Source organism: Erigeron canadensis, chromosome 2, assembly GCF_010389155.1.
Source record: "Erigeron canadensis isolate Cc75 chromosome 2, C_canadensis_v1, whole genome shotgun sequence".
In the NCBI taxonomy this organism is placed as follows: domain Eukaryota; kingdom Viridiplantae; phylum Streptophyta; class Magnoliopsida; order Asterales; family Asteraceae; genus Erigeron; species Erigeron canadensis.
The window spans coordinates 32,962,249-32,985,176 of record NC_057762.1 but is presented as its reverse complement, the minus strand read 5'-3'; the positions used below and the strand labels follow the sequence as shown (position 1 = coordinate 32,985,176).

General features: G+C 35.7%; 3 protein-coding genes and 1 pseudogene across 3 annotated transcripts; all 4 read right to left on the bottom strand.

Annotated features, from left to right (window-relative positions):
* Positions 1-1,451: 1,451 nt before the first annotated feature.
* LOC122588570 lies at positions 1,452-4,018 on the bottom strand (annotated as a pseudogene).
* Positions 4,019-7,460: 3,442 nt separating this feature from the next.
* On the bottom strand, positions 7,461-8,462 carry LOC122588114 (receptor-like protein kinase FERONIA). Its single transcript, XM_043760251.1, has one exon. It carries the CDS (start codon positions 8,460-8,462, stop codon positions 7,461-7,463), a length of 1,002 nt encoding a protein of 333 aa, XP_043616186.1.
* An 8,367-nt stretch (positions 8,463-16,829) lies between these two features.
* Positions 16,830-19,193, bottom strand: LOC122588950 (receptor-like protein kinase FERONIA). Its single transcript, XM_043761169.1, has one exon. It carries the CDS (start codon positions 19,191-19,193, stop codon positions 16,830-16,832), a length of 2,364 nt encoding a protein of 787 aa, XP_043617104.1.
* Positions 19,194-20,081: 888 nt separating this feature from the next.
* Positions 20,082-22,601, bottom strand: LOC122588113 (receptor-like protein kinase FERONIA). Its single transcript, XM_043760250.1, has 2 exons — positions 21,196-22,601; positions 20,082-21,165 (listed from the first exon to the last, which is right to left on the bottom strand). The coding sequence occupies exons 1-2, from the start codon at positions 22,599-22,601 to the stop codon at positions 20,082-20,084; spliced, it is 2,490 nt and encodes an 829-aa protein (XP_043616185.1).
* Between the last annotated feature and the right edge of the window lie 327 nt (positions 22,602-22,928).

Here is a 22,928-nt window from a genome sequence, read left to right as displayed (position 1 = left end):
TGGTTAGCAAGGTGATGAGGTGTTAAACTTGTGGTGGAAGGGTTTAGAGAGTGATGTATTCATTTCTTATGGTAAAACAATTATCTAGTTATATATGTTTATATAGTTTGTGTAAGTATATAAAATATATACTAGCTTTTTATAAACTTAAGAGTAATGGTTATAAAAGATGGTGATGTGTTCAAAATGTGGTGAAAGGATCATATGGAAAGTAGTGATGTGTTCAAAACCTAATGGACTAAGAAATATCTAGTAAAACTAACTAGTTAACCTCCTTACTATTCACGAGATTAATTAAATTTTCCGATTTTTCGAGTGTGTTATTTTATGAATTAAAAATCATAATCGAGTGTTGAAACACTGAATATTAGGTTTCCCTAAGTTTTAAGTTCATACGAGAAAGACTCACGCGAAAACTAAACGTTTTACGATTTCTCATGAATTTTAAACTTTTTATTTTCTATTTGCTCATAATCAAGGTTTTTAAACTTGCTAAGGGAGTTTATATATGAGACTAGATTATCAAGATTTCATCATAATAATCAAATAAAAGTTTAACTCATACTTCAATACTTGAGCAAGCTTCACTTAATTTATAATTAGGAAAAGACTAACTTAATAATTAAAAATTTTTGTTGACTCGATTTTAACAATTGTCACAAGTCTTTAGGCCAAAAACGTCATTTTACTATAAGGTATGGGCCTTTTTATAAGTTTTTCGGGTTTTTTTAAATTTTGTTTTGTAATAACTTTCGGCCCACTTATATAATAGGGCCGGTTCAAATTTTGCTTGTCTATTTATATGTATGCAACTATGCAAGCATGGGAAAGTGATCACACTTCCATATATCAAAAATTCATTTTTCCGTATATACATGTGTGTGTTTTAGTGTGAAATTTCCTAATTTTCGGTATTATCTTTGAATCCACGCATTTTTATAAGAATTGATTAATCAAACAGATTCAGTTATTTATCCAAAGTTTATGTCTGCGTCAATTACCACCGTACCCACAACTATACATTTGAACGGGGTTGACACATAGGCAAAGTCCGACGTTGGTAATGTCAGGTTTTAGCTTATTTGGTATATTGCCGTGTTGGCAACGCCCGATATATATCATTTTGGCTAACTCTTTGAATTGGCTGCAAACAGTGGCGAAGTTTCAATAAGAGACTTAGGGGGTGAAAGTCAAGAGGCCCGGAAATAACATTAAACAAAATAATCGGAGGACCGAAAGTGACGGGTAATCATATGAGCAAGATAATCAGGTAACGCTAAGTATGAACATATCGTATATTTCTTGAAAGTTCTTACTACGAGTCTATGAAAGTGTGGTTCATTTATTGTTGAAAACTTGATTTGTGAAGCTTAGTTTTTACATAATTAGATATCCAGTATAGAAACAAAGCTATATCCGGCCCCAATATATTACAACTTTTTGTTACTCCGGATATATGGATGATGGATCCCTTGTTATGAAACAACATTAGTGTTTTCTTCCATCCCATTGCTGTTCATGGTGGCCAGTTTGAGAAATGGAAGTTCCTGATTATCCGACGGTATACCCGGATCACCAATAGTTTCTTCTTCACTCATTTTATCAGCAGCTTCTTGTAACTGCAATGCAAATTCTAGTCCCCAAACTACTTCCTCCATTGTTGGTCGCTCGCTTCCATCCACCTGCAAACAACTATTCGCAACCTCTCCAAATTTTCTGAAACATCCAGCAGCAATCTCACCATCAGCTAGTTTTGGATCAACTATTTCAGATAACGTTCCCCTTCGATAACAAGTCTTTCCCCATTCTGCTAAGCTCACTTGTTCATCGTCTTTCATCTGTTGTACGATGACAGGTCTTGCACACAACACTTCAAACAAAACCACACCAAATGAGTACACATCAGACTTGTCCGTTATTTGTTTCCTTTTGCAGTATTCCGGATCAATATACCCAATACTACCTTTTACCATGGTGCTCACGTGTGTTTGTGATGGGTCTTTTGACCCTAGCTTCGACAAACCAAAATCAGATACTTTAGCAATCCAGTTCTCATCTAGTAAGATGTTTGTGGACTTTACGTCACGATGTATAATCATACACTTTGCACTTGTGTGGAGATAATGCAACCCTTTGGCCGCGCCTATGCAAATATGCAGACGTGTTTTCCATGACAAAGGAGGGTTGTTTGTCTTGTAGAGATGTTCACGTAATGTCCCATGCTGCATGTATTCATACACAAGGATCATCTCTTTGTCTTCGTCACAGTAACCAATCAGGGACACTAGATTCACATGACGAAGATTAGACAACATCAATATCTCAGTCACGAATTCTTGAATACCTTGACTTGATGATTCGTTGAGCCGTTTGATAGCTACGATATTGGTTATATGGCCCATGTACCCTTTGTATACCTTGCCAACCCTCCGTTGCCAATAACAGAATTCTCGTTAAATTCATTGGTAGCACTTTTCATTTCTTTAAGAGAAAACCGACGGCAACGATCAGATGGAAGTGAGGAATCACTAGAAGTTGGACCCCAAGACGGCTCATTATAGTTGGTACCATAATGTTTGGTTTGTTTTCGTTGTCGTATATATATTAGAATTAAGATAAACATAAGAAACACTACCCCTCCCCCGACACCTCCAATTATCGTGGCATATGGTGGTGTCTTCTTATTAACATTGATGGAAGACAACGGGTTTGGCAGTGGGTGTGCAGGGGGACTAACTTCTGGGTTTAGGCCTGCAAGATTCCCGTCCATGCTTATCTTAAAGACTTCCAAACCATTCAAATAGGCATCGCGATATCTTTCAGATACCTCTATGTTAGGATGCAAGGCAAGCCACAAATCCTGCTTGCTTGGGCGGCCATCCATGCTACTAACCAACACAACATAGTCCTTGAAGAAAGGATACCCGGTACCTTGGGTCCAGTAGAATAGATCAGCTTGCTCTTCAGCAGTTTGATTATTAATGAAAATTGTGAAAATCACATGTTGACTTTTTGTGTATTGTGGTATGATGTTGCAAAAATGGAGCCTAAGCATGTAAAAAAACCCAGAATCAACTGGAAGTGTCCAAGTCAGATTGTATAGATTAGAGAAATTGCCCATACTCCTTTGGCTTTGGTAAACTTGCTCGGGTGCCGTATAAGCCGGTGTCTCGTTGGTGTACGCGATTGGAGCCTGGTACTGAGGTATCCACCCAATCCCAGTGTATATGTAATCATTATCTTGATCCCAGACCCGGTACATACCTGTATCATCTTTACCCGAAATTTGTCTCCCACCCATGTTTAACCGGTAAATATTTTCAAGAGCCGTATTATTATCAACAACGGGTCCATTAATCATACCAACGGGTTTCGGTTTTATAGGATTATTGAAATACAGATCGTCGGGCATTGAGACGATTTCAATACCATTGATGAAGGCATATGAGTTGGGCGAAGGTGTAAAGACAATGTTTAGTGTTTGTGTATTATTTACATGGATGAGGAATTCCTTGACAAGTTTTGCATCCCAGAGAGTCTGTTCTTGGAACAAGACGTGTAGGAAAGCACTGAAGTTGGTTAAAAGAGAGTAGCCATTGGATGATACAGAGAAGAAAGATGTTTTCGTATCAAGGTTGGAGTAGTTGGTTGGATAGAAATGGAGGCGGAGAAATTTGGGCCCTGGAGACACTGGAAAAGTGTAGGTGAATGATGAAGTGTTAAAGATTCGGGCAGTGGAATAAGGGATTGTATCCACATCAGAAGGATCTTGAGATGAAGCTTTAAGTGAAAAGGAAGTGGTGGTGAAGTCGGAAGGTACAAATTTGGAATTTTCATCACCCTCCCATTTCTGGTTGGAACTGGAAGTGGAATTGGTGGATGAACCACAGTCGAGAAGGAAGTGTTCAGTCGGTTTGTAAGCTGGTTGTGGAACTGATGTTGCGGTGGTGAAAATGAGGAGGAGCAAAGAGAAGAAGAGGATGAGTGGTAAAGTACTGAAGCTGAACATGGTGGTTAAAAAAGGAGTACTTATGATTTCTTGAGTCCGATACTTAGAGAGGAGTAACTCTTTATAATTAGAGTTTTATGAATAATAACAAAATAATGGTAGTAATGTAAGTTGTCACAAATGCTTGTCTGCTAATTTGCTTCAAGAGTAGACTTGGAAAGTCTACTTCTTGGGTACGTTGTCCTTATTTGGATTTGTGGCGTTAGAAACTGACATGCTTTATAATATAACTTGATATTTGGTGTGGAAAAAGGAGATATATATGATGCTTTTATACATGACAGAATTCCATTTGAATGAGTCAATATTCCCATTGGGATAATGAAATAAAGTTGATGGGTGTACGTGGAAGGTAACGAATTCCAGGTACCCTTCATAATACTCTATGATCGAGAGATTATTTAGATGGCTCCATCCACTTAATTATTTCTTGTAGCTGTTTACCAAAAACTTCAAAATCAAGGTTTAATTAAAACTATATAAAAACTCGTACAACAAAGCATATATGCATGCTAGAAAACTGAAATAATACGGTTTTGTACGACAACAACAACAATTTTTAAAACTTAATTGGTCGATTATATCTAGCTATTAGTATTGCATATTGAACTTTCAACCAGGGAGATAGTAACCCGGGTTACCCTAGTAGGTAATTACGAGTAGTTAAACTCTTTCTCTAGCTTTTACCTCAAAAGCCTGGTATACTTATGTAAAGATACTTCCATCCAATATCATTTAAAATAGACTAATTAGTTCAATGACAGAGAGCTAGCTCATATATATCTACCATTCCTCCATATGTATAAAAGTGAGTGTAGGGACTTCCAACTATTCAAACTCATACCCTATATAGTCATTAATTAAACTCTTTCTCCTGTATGATAGGAGGTGCTATTATATGTATTCAACTTTGGTTAATTAAGAGGTTAAGTAGTACGATTTGCATAAGTAGCTGTTGTAATAGATTTGAAATAGTTTTTCCATCATCTTCAAGAATGAAGAATATGAGAAGAAGAAAAATGAAGAATTTTAATACAAAACCAAGTATAGCTAGTATAACAAGATATATAGAACAGCCAAAAAAATACCACTAATACACAAGTAGCCATAAGGATTGAAACTATATATAATCATCACCCTAGCTAGCCTCGTTGGCAATTAGTATATATATTACATGTGCGACCAGCAACATTATATGGACCAGCACAATTGTTGCCACAGAACGGATTAACCGGTTGTAGAGCGTAAGTGACAATATTAGTGGTTGTTGCCGCTAGCATCCGAATATGTTCTTCTGTATCCATCAAAAACTCTTGCTCTTCTTCAACGAAAACCAGCTGGCAATCTGTGGGGCTACTGCCATTGCAAGCTGCTGTCGATCCGTGACACTCTTTGACCATTAAGGTTATCATGAGGATGATAAGTGATAGTGATAAGAAAGTTCTGGTGATATACTTTCCATGGGACATTTTGGCCAAATTTCTTGTGATCAGTTTTGCAAAAAGGATCGAGGGACATATAGTGGATATATAGTGACAAATTAAGAGCAGCTAAATTAATTCAGTATTGAAGTGGACTAGTAGTCGTAAATAGTTGGGGGAACATATACGATTAATTTGGAATCTTCTGTGATCGATATCTTCCTATTAATGGTTGTTTTTTCAATTGCTTATGTATCATCCAATTAAACAATGGATTTTAACTTTAATTGGAATTAAGTACTTTCTTCATTTATTTTACACACCTTACTTAGTTGAGTTTTATCAATTTTAACCTTTTTATATATCGTTAATCTTTCAAGTTTAATTGGATTTACAAAATATATCTTTCAAATGTGACTTAAAAGTATGTACTTCGTGTTATTAACACGGGACATAATCTTGTTAATTTGTTAGTAAATTAATCTATTCACTTTACATGCAAGACAACCTGATATACATGGGCGGTACTAAAGGGGGGGCAAGGGGGTCCAATGCCTCCCTCCAAATTTAAATTTTGTCATGTGTTTTTAAATTTTTCATAAAATTTTAAAAATTTTCTATAGGTTTTTAACATTTTGCCCCCTTTTAGATTTATTTTTCATAAGTTTTCTAAGTTTGTCCCCTTTGGAATTTTTTCCTGATACCGCCTCTGTTGATATAAAGTCTTTACTAAAAGAAAACGAGGGACAACATAAATAGTTAAATATTGAACCTTTTTTGTGTAAAAACTCTTGTGATATTATTTCATGTAAAGAAACCCCATTTAGCAAAACAGAATTGATATTAATATCACACTATTTGATTGTTTTATCACATGTATGAAGTGAATACTTATACAGTCTGTAATGATATTTGTACATTGTGATAAGAATATACAAGTAACATGAAGAAAAAAAATGATACAAATATCATTCCCTTTAGCAAAATCTTTCCATTCAACGGCTCATAAAACCTTCTGATCAAATTTGCTAATTAAATTATAAGTAATAACAAGCTGATAAAGTATCCTAACTAACACTCTTAAAATCCTTTCAAACATAAAATCAAACCACATAGAATATTTAGATCTGAGTTAATATGATGCAGAATTCCATTATATTATGTGCAGGTTACATGAGTTGTCAGGGAAAAAATCTGGCTTCAGCAGGGCCGACCCTGGTGCAGGGTGGAAAAAGAAGAAAGTGTTCGGTTGGTCTGTAAGGCTGTGCACCTGATATTGTGGCGGTGAAGATGATCAAAAGGAGCAAAAGAAAAATAGGATATGATTAGTGGTAAACTAAAGCTAAACATGGAAAAATGAGTACTAGTAAGAATGTATGATTTCTTGAGTCCGATCCTTTGAGAGGAGTAATTCTTTATATATAAATTTATTTAGAAATTAACTCTTTAATATATAGTAATTAGTGTTTAATAATAATACGAGTGATGTTGATAATAATGGTAGTAATTGTTAAAATTATTGTTCGTCTGCTTACTTGAAGAGTAGACTTGGGAAGTCTTCTTGAGCGAGTTGTGACATTAGAGAGTCAGATGTTATAACTTGATATTTAGTGTGGAAAAATTGAAGTAGATGAACAAAAATCCATTTGAATGAGTCAATATACCAATTAGGATAATGAATGAAGTTGATGGTTATGGAGGTGCAATGACCTCCACCCTTCATAATATATGAGATTATTCACATGGCTTTATCAACTTATTTCTTGTAACTGTTTACTACAAACTCTTTCTCTGGTAAACCTTGTCCGGGGCAGTTGTTATTATTAGCACAATTTGCTTTACTATCCTATAAACCCTGATCGATATGATTAGATTAAGAATCCGCCTATGTAAATCATGTGTATCCATAAAGTATCCTAACTAATACTCTTAAAATCCTTTCAAACATAAAATCAAACCACATAGAATATTTAGATCTGAGTTAATATGATGCAGAATTCCATTATATTATGTGCAGGTTACATGAGTTGTCAGGGAAAAATCTGGCTTCCGCAGGGCCGAACCTGGTGCTGGGTGGAAAAAGAAGAAAGTGTTCTGGGCCGACCCTGGTGCTGGGTGGAAAAAGGAGGGTTGTTTGTGTTGTAGAGATGTTCGCGTAGAGTCCCATGCACCATGTAATCGTACACAAGGATAATCTCTTTATTTTCATCACAGTATCCAATCAGGGACACTAGATGGACATGGCGTAATTTAGACAACAACTGTATTTCTGTTTTGAATTCTTGAAAACCTTGTTTTGATGATGGACTAAACCATTTGACGGCTACAAGTTTCCTAGAGTTGTCTATGTGCCCTCTATAAACCTTACCGAGTCCTCCTTTGCCAATGACACGATTTTCGTTAAACTTATTGGTAGCAACTTTCGGTTCTTTGAGTGTAAAGTGACGGCAGTCCTGATCTAACGCTAGTGATGGGTTATGGTTTCTCGTACTATAATGTTTCATATGCTTATACTTCCATAAAAGAATAAGAAGTAAAACACTCAGCAAAACTAATCCTCCCCCTACACCTCCAATGATTGGGGCATACCTTGGTGTCGCCTTCTTGTTATGCAGTGGGTGTTCAGGACTAACTTCCGGGTTTGGGCTAGAAAAATTACCGATCATGCTCAGCTTAAAAGCTTCCAAACCATTCAAATAAGCATCTGTTAAATAAGAATCTCGGTATAATTTAGACATGGTATTAGGATGTAATGCAAGCCACAAATCTTGCTTGCTTGGGAGACCATCTAGGCTGTTGACAAATACAACGTAATCCTTGAAAAAAGGATACCCACTACCTTGGGTCCAGAAAAATAGATCAGCCCGCTCTTCAGCAGTTTGATTATTAATAAAAATCGTGAAAACCACTCGATGACTTTTTGTATACTGTGGTATGATGTTGCAAAAATGGAGCCTGAGCATGTAGTAAAACCCAGAATCAACCGGAAGTCTCCAAGTCAGATTGTAGTTTTCAGACAAATTATTGCCCATACTCCTTTGGGTTTGGTAAACTTGCTCGGGCGCTGTATAACTCGGTGTCTCGGGGGTGTATGTGATCGAAGTCGTGTTAAAAGGTGTCAACCCATGCGTTGTGTTGGATCAGGGATTCGCTGAGGAACTCAGCGAGTGGCTCATTCAGCGAGCTGTCAGCGAGCTCACTTATCTGCAAGCATATTCGATCTTCAAAGTCTAAAGGATATGTTCAATGACTCACCGTCCAGTATTTGTTAGTCAAATATGAGCGGGAATTTGAAGATTAGAAGAATGGTCCCAAGGACACGTGTTGAAAAGATCAAGATGAAGACATGTGACCTTGTACTACTTCATTGCAGTGAAGTTTCTCTTTCATACCGTTTTTGGAAACAAACAAGATGAAGGAAAGAGGCTTCTGCAGATCTGAATGATCCACCAATAGATAGTTGACAACCTTCATGTGTCAACATCTACCAGAGTAGTCATGTGATTCCTTATCTGCCTATAAAAGGAATCACTTGACCTAGCCACCTAAAATAGTTGGTGTGTTCCACTGTTTTTACTTTATTCTCTCTAAGTAAATTTGTTAAGTTTTTGTGTGTTCAAAAACTTAACATATATTTTATGTTTATTGTTTATTGTTGTTGTAAAACAACCATCCATTTTTTCATCGTTTAGTTTGATATACACATAACTAAACAAAGTTCTTTACTTCTCATCTCTATTCTTGTTATTTCGTATTTACTTTACAAGTTAGTTAATTAAAACACAAGCAGTGCATTCGTGGACCATTAAGTGGTATCAGAGCCTCCGTTCCTAAATTATTGGAACAAGATCTGTTTGCCTCTTGTGTTTATATTATTTTCTTTCGTTTCTTTACATTTAAATCTAAATTTTTCTTCTTTTCTGTTACTAAAAGATGTTGTCTGTACCCACTCTTGTTAACACACGTGACTTTGGTTACGTTTCTATTCCTCCAAAATTTGAACCAAAGGACTTTGGTTCATGGAAGGAACGAATGTTACTACACATAGTGGATGTAGAACCATATCTTATGACCATTCTAAATGAAGGTCCTTACATTCCAACATATGTTCAAAGGACACCAGGTGCTACACCTGATGCTCCTGAAATTGTAACAGATCTAGTCAAGCCTGAAGTCCAGTGGACTGAAGAAGAGCGAAAGCTCGTCAATCTTGACTCTAGATTGAAAAACATGATCATCACCACCCTTCCCACTTAGGTGATTAAAACCAAGGAAAAAGATTCAAAGATAATCTTTAAATCTTGTCCATTGATTTTGATCCAAAAGTCAAGATTGATTTAACTTGACCCCTCAAGTTATTTTTAACTTGAGGGAATCTCTACCCTTATTCTTTCGTCAATTGCATATATATTATTTTTAAAGCAACATTAAATTTTTTAGTGACTTAATTTTGGGGAATATGTAGTCACCGAAAGTGTCCAGTATCCTAGTGTCAAATTTCTACCTACGCATACATACGCACAATAAACAGTCATGTTAATTTTTTTATTTTGTTTTTGAAAAGTATCTTTCCAAAAACTCAAAGTTTTAGGTTAGAAAGTTTATGGAATTTCGCCAAATAGGTTCTGTTTGTTCTCCCTTGAATAAGCTTATTGGATTTTAAACTTCATTTGTTGTCTCATGTGGGCAATAGCCCCCAATATGATTCATACATAAGTATGAATGTATGTATATCTATATGTATATGTGTATATGGATCATGGATGTATGTTTGTCTTATATAATTTAAAGCTCAATTTCTAGTGTTCGTCTAATTATTGGGCCTATTAAGCCCAATATGTTTACCACTTGTGTAAATTGACCAAATGGGTTGGGGAATATGTAGTCACCGAAAGTGTCCAGTATCCTAGTGTCAAATTTCTACCTACGCATACATACGCACAATAAATAAAAGTATCCTTCCAAAAACTCAAAGTTTTTGGTCAGAAAGTTTATGGAGTTTTGCTAAATAGGCTCTGTTTGTTCTCACTCGAATAAGCTTATTGTACTTTAAACTTCATTTGTTGTCTCATGTGGGCAATAGCCCCCAATATGATTCATAGATAATTATGAATGTATGTATATCTATATGTATATGTGTATATATGGATCATGGATGTATGTTTGTCTTATATAATTCAAAAGCATAGATAATTATGAATGTATGTATATCTATATGTATATGTATATATATGGATCATGGATGTATGTTTGTCTTATATAATTCAAAAGCTCAATTTCTAGTGTTCGTCTAATCATTGGGCCTATTGGGCCCAATATGTTCACCACTTGTGTAAATTGACCAAATAGGTTGTGTGTATTTGTTTTTCACTCGAATGGACCTATGTGTTTGTTTTTCACTCGAATAGACCTATTGGGTCTTAAATCTAGTTTTGTTATCTCATGTAGGCCTAATAGGCTCAATATGATTCATCGATATGTATGTATGTATATATGTATGTATGTATGTATGTATGGATGGATGTTTGGATAGATGTCTTATAAAACTCAAAAGCTTAATTTTTAGTCTTCAACTAATCATTAGGCCTATTGGGCTTTCAACACTCATTTATATATATATATATATATATACACACACACACACGTAGATTCTAGTTAAATTAGAGTAAAGTATTAAAGTAAAATAAATAATACAATAGGTTATCTTCACTTTAAATCACCGTGCGCATGAAAATCATCATACATCAATCTACATACTTATGTTTCGTGAATCTTCTTGCATCAGTTTTATCAATTTTTCGATCGTTCGCCTCTACCTAATGTGCCTAGTGTGTATATAACGTATGTATTATGGTTGTATGTGTCCGTTCTTCGCTCGAAGGGGCCTGTTGGGCTTATAACATCGTTTGTTGTCTAAGATATACATACATATATATATATTAAAACAGTAGTTAACCGAGCTTTTTAAAGTCCTTTTCAAAAGCAAAGCTATGTTAAAACATTACCATGAAGGATTTGAGCGTGACATCTCCATTTTATTTTTATTTTTACAATATTTATTTGAGGACGACAGTGTCGATGCCAAAAGAAAAGTTGACTTTCCAAGTCAAAAGATGACCTTTTTTGGTTGTTTAGTGGACTGTATATATGTGTCAACAAAATAAACATAACCACACATGGTTAGAGATGAAACATATAAAAAGATACTCGAAGTCCGGGTTTGAATTGCCAGGTTTTATGATGCAGGCCCAAGCGTAGAAGAACAAGCCTTAGTGTATTTGGATAACCTAGATAGTTGGTTTGGTCAGTCTAGCTTGTCACACCACCAAAATATTTAATTTTGCGAAAACGAAAGGTGTGAACAATTTGAGTAATCACAATCACACATTATAACAAACGACCTATAAATGAGAAGTTATTGGATTTTATTTATAAATGAAGCATTTCTTTACAAGCAAAGTGGATACGTTAATAGAACTTGAAGAACTACCTTTAACACAAAAGAAATTAACTAATCAAAATGCTCCGTTTCTCTAATGTATGCATATGAGACTCCAAACCAAGCCTGCTCCGATACTGCCCGAATTTTCTGAGAATACAGTTTAAAAGACGTCAATATAAAGTTGGTGAACTCATAGGTTTAATATAGTGTGGTGGATAATAAGGTTTTAGTGATACCCTCACCAGTATAATCCCAATGATATCCATGATCATTAATCCGAAATCCTTTTGGAAGTTTATTTCCATAATAGATAAGTCATAATATAAAGATAGATAGGCATTCTATCGTAATGAAAACTTAATTGATATTCATCCATAGGTTAACTGTTAATACGGAAACTTAACAGATAATTCACATGATAACAATATATAGGTTGCTACTGCAACCACAAGATTTTCTCAGATAATTCTTATCATAATAATACAAAGGTTTGTGTTAGAATTTTAGAACCTTGTAATTTCCATAAGACGATATATGTATATAGGTCTTTACTGCCATCACAGAACCTTAATATATATATACTTCACATCCTAACAATATATAGGTTTTCACTGTCATCACAGAACCTTAATATATACTTCACGTCTTAACAACATAAAGGTTATCACTGCCATCACAGAACCTTATATATATTTCACGTCTTGACAACATAAAGGTTATCACTACCATCACAGAACCTTATAGTTTTATAATTCATATAATATTTTCTCAAATCCGAGCATATTAAGTCATAATAGAACATACCATTTCCTCAACACCGAGATAGTAGTTTAACACATTTATTCCTCAGATTTAAACCCGTGTGTTCATATAAGACTTTCTTTCACGAAATTTTCCCAGAGTGTATCCATAAAAATGATATCCAATTTGTATATAACGTTTTCTCCAAATAGTGCATCTTAGTATAAAACAATTTAGACAATGTATTCTCAGCCCAAAACGTAAAACAGTTAAATAAGGGGCTATGAGTCTCACCTTAGCAGCAATGAAATGAAGTGATGAAAATGTAATGAGAAGATGAGCAAGTCAAGTAGCCAATTCGAGAGATCCTAAACACAATATGATTTATTTACTTTCTCGTTTCAAACCTAATTAAACTATAAGGTTATTTATTAATACGCTTGTCAACGTAACTAGTTTCAGGTCTTTCAATAACCTTTGTAATTTATTCTTGAAATATTTATAAATGATATCTCATTCATCTTTATAAAAATCCTTAAAAAGCTTTTGTTGAAATGCAGATAATAAGCTAACAATTAGCTAAAGATCAGAATGAGAATAAAGAGACACTTGATAGTATTTCTTTGGATTGATACGGAATGTATTCAGAGACGAATACGAGTATGTATATATATTTAATATATAAAGGAGAGATACTTTAAATAGTAGGATTATAATCAATACAAGAATGTATTAATTATAAAATGAAGAGATACCTTAAATGGTAGAAAAAACCAATATTATATTTCAAGTTGTGTTAGGGTTGACGTGGGTCGTGTAGTATCCATACGGTGAACCAAGTTGCGTTTAGAATGTGAATCGCAAACCGTTTGCGAACTACAATCCGCTCCGTTGGTATACCCCAGAGATGTTAAAGGTCAATGGCAATCATGTTTAGAAATATAGTACGGTCAAAAGCGTATCAAGGATATATTCTATGGGTTAAGTATCTAGAAGTGTAAGTAACTTGTACATTTTTCCTATTGTGTGAATGTAACTTTTATTTGGTTCATTGTATGTAACTAACCTGCTAAATTTGAACGATTAATGTAAAATTTTTACGTTGACCAATCAAAAACTTTTACTTGGCAGCTCATATGGTGTGTCACGTATACACTTTTACATTAAGCGTTCAATTTAGTGAGATAGTTACATACAATGAACCAAATAAAAGTCACATTCACCCAACAGAAAAAGTGTAAAAGTTATTTACACCTCCAGATACTAAACCCTATACTCTATCTTTAAACAAGAAATCATAATATGAAATAATTCACAGATTGTGAAATACGATTTATATAAAACTAGAATAGTTAAATATACAATTTTACATTTATTTGTATACCATAATTAGTATATAAAAGTATTTATTAAAAGTGATTTACTCATGTATTTCTACAAAAGTGCCAATAATTCAATATTCGTATAAAAACGTTATTTAACGTATTTAAATGTAAATACATATCATTTGAGTATAAACTAAGTTGACAAGCATTTAAATAAATAACATATAGTTTTAAAATCATAGAGCAAAGTATAGTAAGATTTCGTAGAAACACTTACAAGTATGATGAGCTAATGATTTCTAAGATCAAAATAACGACGTATTGAAGAACACCGATTAATATTGATTGAATTCGGCAAGAACTTGGAATTGAAATCTTGAAGAAAACCTTAATATCTCAGACCTATTTGGGCATTATAACAGCCCCTCTTGGTGATCTTGGAATACTTAAAGATAACAAGTTTCCATGAGAATTTCCTTGCATTTTAAGATCAAAGTGACTTTTCTTTACTTAGAACTTCCATGAGTTCAAGATCATTATTATTATGATTAAGGGAGGGGAATGAGTATAGAGTTGTGGAATTCCAATGGAGGGAGAAAGAATTTTGGGAGGTGTAATTTGGAATGAAGACATAAGGCTTGTATTTATAAGATAGAAATACTTGGAAGTTAATTATGAATGGTGAAAAAGGTGGTGGTGTGGCGGTGGGTTTTGAACCAGTGACAAAGCTAGAAATTTTTGAGTAGGGGGTCGGGATCTAAAATTTTTTTTTCCTAACAGTATTTTTCAGGTAATATGTTCGGGTCGGGTAAAAAATAAGATACTATTATTATAAAAAAAGTTTCAATCACAGCAAAACAAAACATTTGTCCAAGACAAGTAAACATTAAAAATGAGATAAACGGTTGGTACTTGGTTCGATTCACTAAAAAATTAGAGTTTAGTATTTCGACCTTTAAGAACCTTGAATTCAGTGGGCTAAATTTTTAATTAAGTAATGAGTTTTAGTTTAGGCTAAGTAATTTTGTTGGCTTATGTAAATGTAATGGATCAATTTTATTGCTTAGTATATAAAAAAAATTTCACAATTAAGATGGGGGGTCAAAACCGAGTATATCGAAATTTTTCTACACGAAAACAATATACCCCCTACATCGGAAAAAAAATTTCAGGGGGTTGGGCTCCCCTCCTGGCCCCTATGTAGCTACACCATTGTTTTGAACAAAGAAAGGAGAAGATTTTTGCTTGGTTAGCAAGGTGATGAGGTGTTAAACTTGTGGTGGAAGGGTTTAGAGAGTGATGTATTCATTTCTTATGGTAAAACAATTATCTAGTTATATATGTTTATATAGTTTGTGTAAGTATATAAAATATATACTAGCTTTTTATAAACTTAAGAGTAATAGTTATAAAAGATGGTGACGTGTTCAAAATGTGGTGAAAGGATCATATGGAAAGTAGTGATGTGTTCAAAACCTAATGGACTAAGAAATATCTAGTTAAACTAACTAGTTAACCTCCTTACTATTCACGAGATTAATTAAATTTTTCGATTTTTCGAGTGTGTTATTTTATGAATTAAAAATCATAATCGAGTGTTGAAACACTAGATATTAGGTTTCCCTAAGTCTTAAGTTCATACGAGAAAGACTCACGCGAAAAATAAACATTTTACGATTTCTCATGAATTTTAAACTTTTTATTTTCTATTTGCTCATAATCAAGGTTTTTAAACTTGCTAAGGGAGTTTATATATGAAACTAGATTATCAAGATTTCATCATAATAATCAAATAAAAGTTTCACTCATACTTCAATACTTGAGCAAGCTTCACTTAATTTATAATTAGGAAAAGACTAACTTAATAATTAAAAGTTTTTGTTGACCCGATTTTGACAATTGTCACAAGTCTTTAGGCCAAAAACGTCATTTTACTATAAGGTATGGGCCATTTTATAAGTTTTTCGGGTTATTTTAAATTTTGTTTTGTAATAACTTTTGGCCCACTTATATAATAGGGCCGGTTCAAATTGTGCTTATCTATTTATATGTATGCAACTATGCAAGCATGGGAAAGTGATCACACTTCCATATATCAAAAATTCATTTTTCTGTATATACATGTGTGTTTTAGTGTGAAATTTCCTAATTTTCGGTATTATCTTTGAATCCACGCATTTTTATAAGAATTGATTAATCAAACAGATTCAGTTATTTATCCAAAGTTTATGTCTGCGTCAATTACCACCGTACCCACAACTATACATTTGAACGGGGTTGACACATAGGCAAAGTCCGACGTTGGTAATGTCAGGTTTTAGCTTATTTGGTATATTGCCGTGTTGGCAACGCCCGATATATATCATTTTGGCTAACTCTTTGAATTGGCTGCAAACAGTGGCGAAGTTTCAATCGGAGACTTAGGGGGTGAAAGTCAAGAGGCCCGGAAATAACATTAAACAAAATAATCGGAGGACCGAAAGTTACGGGTAATCATATGAGCAAGATAATCAGGTAACGCTAAGTATGAACATATCGTATATTTCTTGAAAGTTCTTACTACGAGTCTATGAAAGTGTGGTTCATTTATTGTTGAAAACTTGATTTGTGAAGCTTAGTTTTTACATAATTAGATATCCAGTATAGAAACAAAGCTATATCCGGCTCCCAATATATTACAACTTTTTTGTTACTCCGGATATATGGATGATGGATCCCTTGTTATGAAACAACATTAGTGTTTTCTTCCATCCCATTGCTGTTCATGGTGGCCAGCTTGAGAAATGGAAGTTCCTGATTATCCGACGGTATACCCGGATCACCAATAGTTTCTTCTTCACTCATTTTATCAGCAGCTTCTTGTAACTGCAATGCAAATTCTAGTCCCCAAACTACTTCTCCATTGTTGGTCGCTCGCTTCCATCCACCTGCAAACAACTATTCGCAACCTCTCCAAATTTTCTGAAACATCCAGCAGCAATCTCACCATCAGCTAGTTTTGGATCAACTATTTCAGATAACGTTCCCCTTCGATAACAAGTCTTTCCCCATTCTGCTAAGCTCACTTGTTCATCGTCTTTCATCTGTTGTACGATGACAGGTCTTGCACACAACACTTCAAACAAAACCACACCAAATGAGTACACATCAGACTTGTCCGTTATTTGTTTCCTTTTGCAGTATTCCGGATCAATATACCCAATACTACCTTTTACCATGGTGCTCACGTGTGTTTGTGATGGGTCTTTTGACCCTAGCTTCGACAAACCAAAATCAGATACTTTTGCAATCCAGTTCTCATCAAGTAAGATGTTTGTGGACTTGACATCACGATGTATAATCGTACGCTTTGCACTTGTGTGGAGATAATGCAACCCTTTGGCCGCACCAATGCAAATATGCAGACGTGTTTTCCATGACAAAGGAGGGTTGTTTGTCTTGTAGAGATGTTCCCGTAATGTCCCATGCTCCATGTATTCATACACAAGGATCATCTCTTTGTCTTCGTCACAGTAACCAATCAGGGACACTAGATTGACATGACGAAGATTAGACAACATCAATATCTCAGTCACGAATTCTTGAATACCTTGACTTGATGAATCGTTGAGCCGTTTGATAGCTACGATATTGGTTGTATGGCCCATGTACCCTTTGTATACCTTGCCAAACCCTCCTTTGCCAATAACAGAGTTCTCATTAAATTCATTGGTAGCGCTTTTCATTTCCTTAAGGGAAAACCGACGGCAACGATCAGATGGAAGTGAGGAATCACTAGAAGTTGGACCCCAAGACGGCTCATTATAGTTGGTACCATAATGTTTGGTTTGTTTTCGTTGTCGTATATATATTAGAATTAAGATAAACATAAGAAACACTACCCCTCCCCCGACACCTCCAATTATCGTGGCATACGGTGGACTCTTCTTATCAACTTTGATGGAAGACAACGGCTTTGGCAGTGGGTGTGCAGGGGGACTAACTTCCGGGTTTGGGCCTGCAAGATTCCGGTCCATGCTCAACTTAAAAGCTTCCAAACCATTCAAATAAGCATCATAATATGCTTCCGAATAGGCGTTGGGATGCAATGCAAGCCACAAATCTTGCTTGCTTGGGCGGCCATCTGGGCTGTCGACATGCACAACATAATCCTTGAAAATAGGATACCCTCTACCTTGGGTCCCGTAGAATGGATCAAAATCTTTTTCAACGGTTTGATTTTTAATGAAGATATAAAATCGCACCTGTTCCCTTTTTGTGTATTGTGGTATGATGTTGCAAAAATGGAGCCTGAGCATGTAATTAAACCCAGAATCAACTGGAAGTCTCCAAGTCAGGTTGTACTGGTCAGCCAGTTTGCCCATACTCCTTTGGGTTTGGTAAACTTGCTCGGGTGCCGTATAATTCGGAGTCTCGGTGGTGTACGTGATCGGAGCCTCGTACCGAGGCGTCAACCCAAACGCTCCACCATATATGTAGTTATCATCTTGATCCCAAAACCGGTACATACCTGTATCATATTTACCGGATATTTGTCCCCCGCCCATGTTTAACCGGTATATATTTTCAAGAGCCGTATTGTTATCAATAACGGGTCCATTAATCACACCAATGGGTTTCAGTTTTATAGGATTATTGAAATACAGATCGTCGGGCATTGAGACGATTTCAATACCATTGATGAAGGCATATGAGTTGGGCGAAGGTGTAAAGACAACGTTTAGTGTTTGTGTATTGTTTACATGGATGAGGAATTCCTTGACAAGTTTTGCATCAGGGCGAGTCTCTTTTTGAAACAACACGTGTAGCAAGGCACTGAAGTTGGTTAAAAGAGAGTAGCCATTGGATGATACAGAGAAGAAAGATTTGTTTGCATCAAGGTTTGAGTAGGTGGCTGGATAGAAATGGAGGCGGAGGAATTTGGGCCCTTGAGACACTGGAAAAGTGTATGTGAATGAAGAAGTACTGTTAAAGATTCGGGCAGTAGAATAAAGGATTGTATCGACAGAAGAATCTTGAGATGAAGCTTTGAATGAAAAGGAAGTTGTGGTGATGTTGTAAGGTACAAATTTGGAAATTTCATCACCCTCCCATGTCTGGTTGGAACTGGAAGTGGAATTGGTGGATGAACCACAGTCGAGAAGGAAGTGTTCAGTCGGTTTGTAAGATTGTGCAACTGATGTTGTGGTGGTGAAGATGAGGATGAGGAAGAGCAAAGAGAAGAAGAGGAGTGGTGAAGTACTGAAGCTGAACATGGTGGTTAAAAAAGGAGTACTAGTAAGAATGTATGATTTATCTGAGTCCCATCCTTAGAGAATAAAGAGGCCTAACTCTTGATATATAATTATTGTTTAATAATAATAATAATAATAATAATAATAATAATAATAATAATAATAATAATAATAATAATAATAATAATAATAATAATAATAATAATAATAATAATAATAATAATAATAATAATAATAGAGTAGACTTGGGAAGTCTTCTTGAGTAGTGAGTTGTGACATTAGAAAGTGAGATGCTTATAACTTGATATTTAGTGTGGAAAAATTGTAGATGAACAAAAATCCATTTGAATGAGTCAATAGTCCAATTAGGATAACAGAGTTGATGGTTATGGAGGTGCAACAACCTCCACCCTTCATAATATGAGATAACTCGGATGGCTCTATCAACATTTCTTGTACGTACGTAGCTGTTTACTGAAAACTTCAAAAAAACAAGGACTATGTAAATCATGTGTATCCATGCATAAAAATCTCATCCGTCTCTTCTTCAACGAAACCACCCTGCTGCAGGGCTAGCTAGCCCCTCCGCCATAGTAGTACCATACTACTTACCATTAATGTTACACGTATGATTAATGGAAGCGTCACAACCTTCAATTTCTATTCTATGTATTGATATGATTGCATGTTAATGAAATAGTGATAAAACATTGTTAAAAAAAAAGGGGGGGAGACTCAGATATATGTTTTCATGTCGGGCCAGCTCCAAAACCCATCGCACTGGCCTAAAAGAAATGGTATCATTTAAAGATAATTTCTCATGATACATTGTAATTTGCTATGTGAAATTTATATGTTATATAACTAAGCTATTCAATGAATACAGTAACTTATACCCTTATTATAATATTAACTACTTACACTTGTCGATAATTCGATTATTTTGGACTCCTCAGATTCTTTGGACGATGCAAAACTTCCCTCATCTTCTGTCCCGTTGTTGTGTGTAGTGTCATGTTCTTGCTTTTTTAACATTTCCTTGCCAACACTTCCATCTATTTCTTCGGATGATGCTTGTAGCTGCAACGCACACTCTAGTCCGCAAACGACCTCCTCCATAGCTGGTCGTGCACTCGCTTCTTCATGTAAGCGACTATTTGCGACCTCTCCGAACTTCCTTAAACACTCTGTTGCAACCTCACCACTTATGTTAGGATCACTTATTTCAATGAGTGTTCCCCTTTGATAGCAAATCTTTCCCCATTCTGCCAAACTCACTTGTTCGCCGCTCACCCATGGATTGATAACAGGTCTTGCACACAAGACTTCAAACAGAACCACCCCAAACGAGTACACATCCGACTTTTGCCTCAGGTGCTGGCTTTTGCAATATTCTGGATCAATATACCCGATACTACCTTTTACCATTGTGGTTACATGTGTATTTGACAAATCATTGGAGCTTACCTTTGACAAACCAAAATCAGACACTTTAGCAACCCAGTTTTCATCGAGTAAGATGTTTGTGGACTTGACATCGCGATGAATTATTGTAAGTTTTTCGCTTGTGTGAAGGTAGTGCAATCCTCTGGCTGCTCCAATGCAGATATTGAGACGTGTTCTCCATGACAAAGGAGGGTTGTTTGTGTTGTAGAGATGTTCGCGTAGAGTTCCATTCACAATGTAATCGTACACAAGGATCATCTCTTTATTTTCATCACAATATCCAATCAGGGACACTAGATGGACATGGCGTATTTTAGACAACAACTGTATTTCTGTTTTGAATTCTTGAAAACCTTGTTTTGATGATGGACTAAACCGTTTGATGGCTACAAGTTTTCTAGAGTTGTCTATGTGCCCTCTATACACCTTACCAAATCCTCCTTTGCCAATGACACGATTTTCGTTAAATTTATTGGTAGCAACTTTCAGTTCTTTGAGTGTAAAGTGACGGCAGTCTTGATCTAACGCTAGTGATGGGTTATGGTTTCTTTTACTATAATGTTTCATACGCTTATACTTCCATAAAAGAATAAGAAGTAAAGCAGTCAGCAAAACTAATCCTCCCCCTACACCTCCAATGATTGGGGCATACCTTGGTGTCGCCTTCTTGTTCTGCAGTGGGTGTTCAGGACTAACTTCCGGGTTTGGACTAGAAAAATTACCGATCATGCTCAGCTTAAAAGCTTCCAAACCATTCAAATAAGCATCTGTTAAATAAGAATCTCGGTATAATTTAGACATGGTATTAGGATGTAATGCAAGCCACAAATCTTGCTTGCTTGGGAGACCATCTGGGCTGTTGACAAACACAACGTAATCCTTGAAAAAAGGATACCCACTACCTTGGGTCCAGAAAAATAGATCAGCCCGCTCTTCAGCAGTTTGATTATTAATAAAAATTGTGAAAACCACTCGATGACTTTTTGTATACTGTGGTATGATGTTGCAAAAATGGAGCCTGAGCATGTAGTAAAACCCAGAATCAACCGGAAGTCTCCAAGTCAGATTGTAGTTTTCAGACAAATTATTGCCCATACTCCTTTGGGTTTGGTAAACTTGCTCGGGCGCTGTATAACTCGGTGTCTCGGGGGTGTATGTGATCGAAGTCGTGTTAAAAGGTGTCAACCCATGCGCGACACCGTATATGTATTTATCATCTGGATCCCATGGCCGGGACATACCCGTATCATCCTTATCGGATATATGTTCCCCGCCCATGTTTAACCGGTATATATTTTCAAGAGCTATATTGTTAAGAATATAGGGTCCTGAATTCATACTAACGGGCTTTGGTTTTATAGCATTATTAAAATACAGATTGTCGGGCATTGAAACGATTTCAATACCATTGATGAAGGCATACGAGTTGGGCGATGGTGTAAAGACAACGTTTAGCGTTTGTGTATCGTTTACATGGATGAGGAATTCCTTGACAAGGTTTGCATCAGAGCGAGTTTGTTCCTGGAACAAGACGTGTAGGAAAGCACTGAAGTTGGTTAAAAGAGAGTAGCCATTGGACGATACAGAGAAGAAAGATTTTTTCGTGTCAAGGTTGGAGTAGGTGGCTGGATAGAAATGGAGGCGGAGGAATTTGGGGCCTTGGGACACTGGAAAAGTGTAGGTGAATGAAGAAGTGGTAAAGATTCGAGCGGTGGAATAAGGGATTGTAGCGACGGAAGGATTTGGGGATGATGAAGTAGCTTTATATGTAACGGAAGTGGTGGTGATGTCGGAAGGTACAAATTTGGAATTTTCATCACCCTCCCATCTCTGATTGGAATTGGAAATGGAAAAGGTGGATGAGCCGCAGTCGAGAAGGATGTGTTCAGTCGGTTTGTAAGGTTGTGCAACCGTGGTCGTGAAGATGATGAGGAGGGGGAGCAAAGAGAAGAAGAGGATGGGTGGTAAAATGAAGCTGAACATGGTGGTTTAAAGGAGTAGTAATTAGCTAGGATGGATGTGTGCCTGAATACTTTGAGAGAAGTACAGTAATCTTAATAATAATTAGTCTTTTTTATCCTTTATTTATAATTTATAAATAGATAATATAGCACTTGTCACAAATGCTTCAAGAGTAAACTAAAAAAAAGGACTTTGAAAGTCGTCTTGCCCGAAAAATGCATATACCCAACAACAACAAAAGGACGAAAGCCTATAAATTAAATCTATGAAGACAAATTAGTCTTCATAATATGAGATTTTTTAGATGGCTGGATTTTTTTTAGCAACTTGTATCATATCGCATTGTAG

What these genes read in the sequence shown, in the direction of transcription:
- LOC122588114 (XM_043760251.1), bottom strand. Translation starts at nt 8,462, where the DNA reads ATGGGCAATAATTTGTCTGAAAACTACAATCTGACTTGGAGACTTCCG.
- LOC122588950 (XM_043761169.1), bottom strand. Translation starts at nt 19,193, where the DNA reads ATGTTCAGCTTCAGTACTTCACCACTCCTCTTCTTCTCTTTGCTCTTC.
- LOC122588113 (XM_043760250.1), bottom strand. Translation starts at nt 22,601, where the DNA reads ATGTTCAGCTTCATTTTACCACCCATCCTCTTCTTCTCTTTGCTCCCC. An exon ending in CTTCTTATTCTTTTATGGAA is followed by an intron (nt 21,166 to 21,195) that starts GTATAAGCGTAT and finishes TTATAGTAAAAG; the next exon opens with AAACCATAACCCATCACTAG.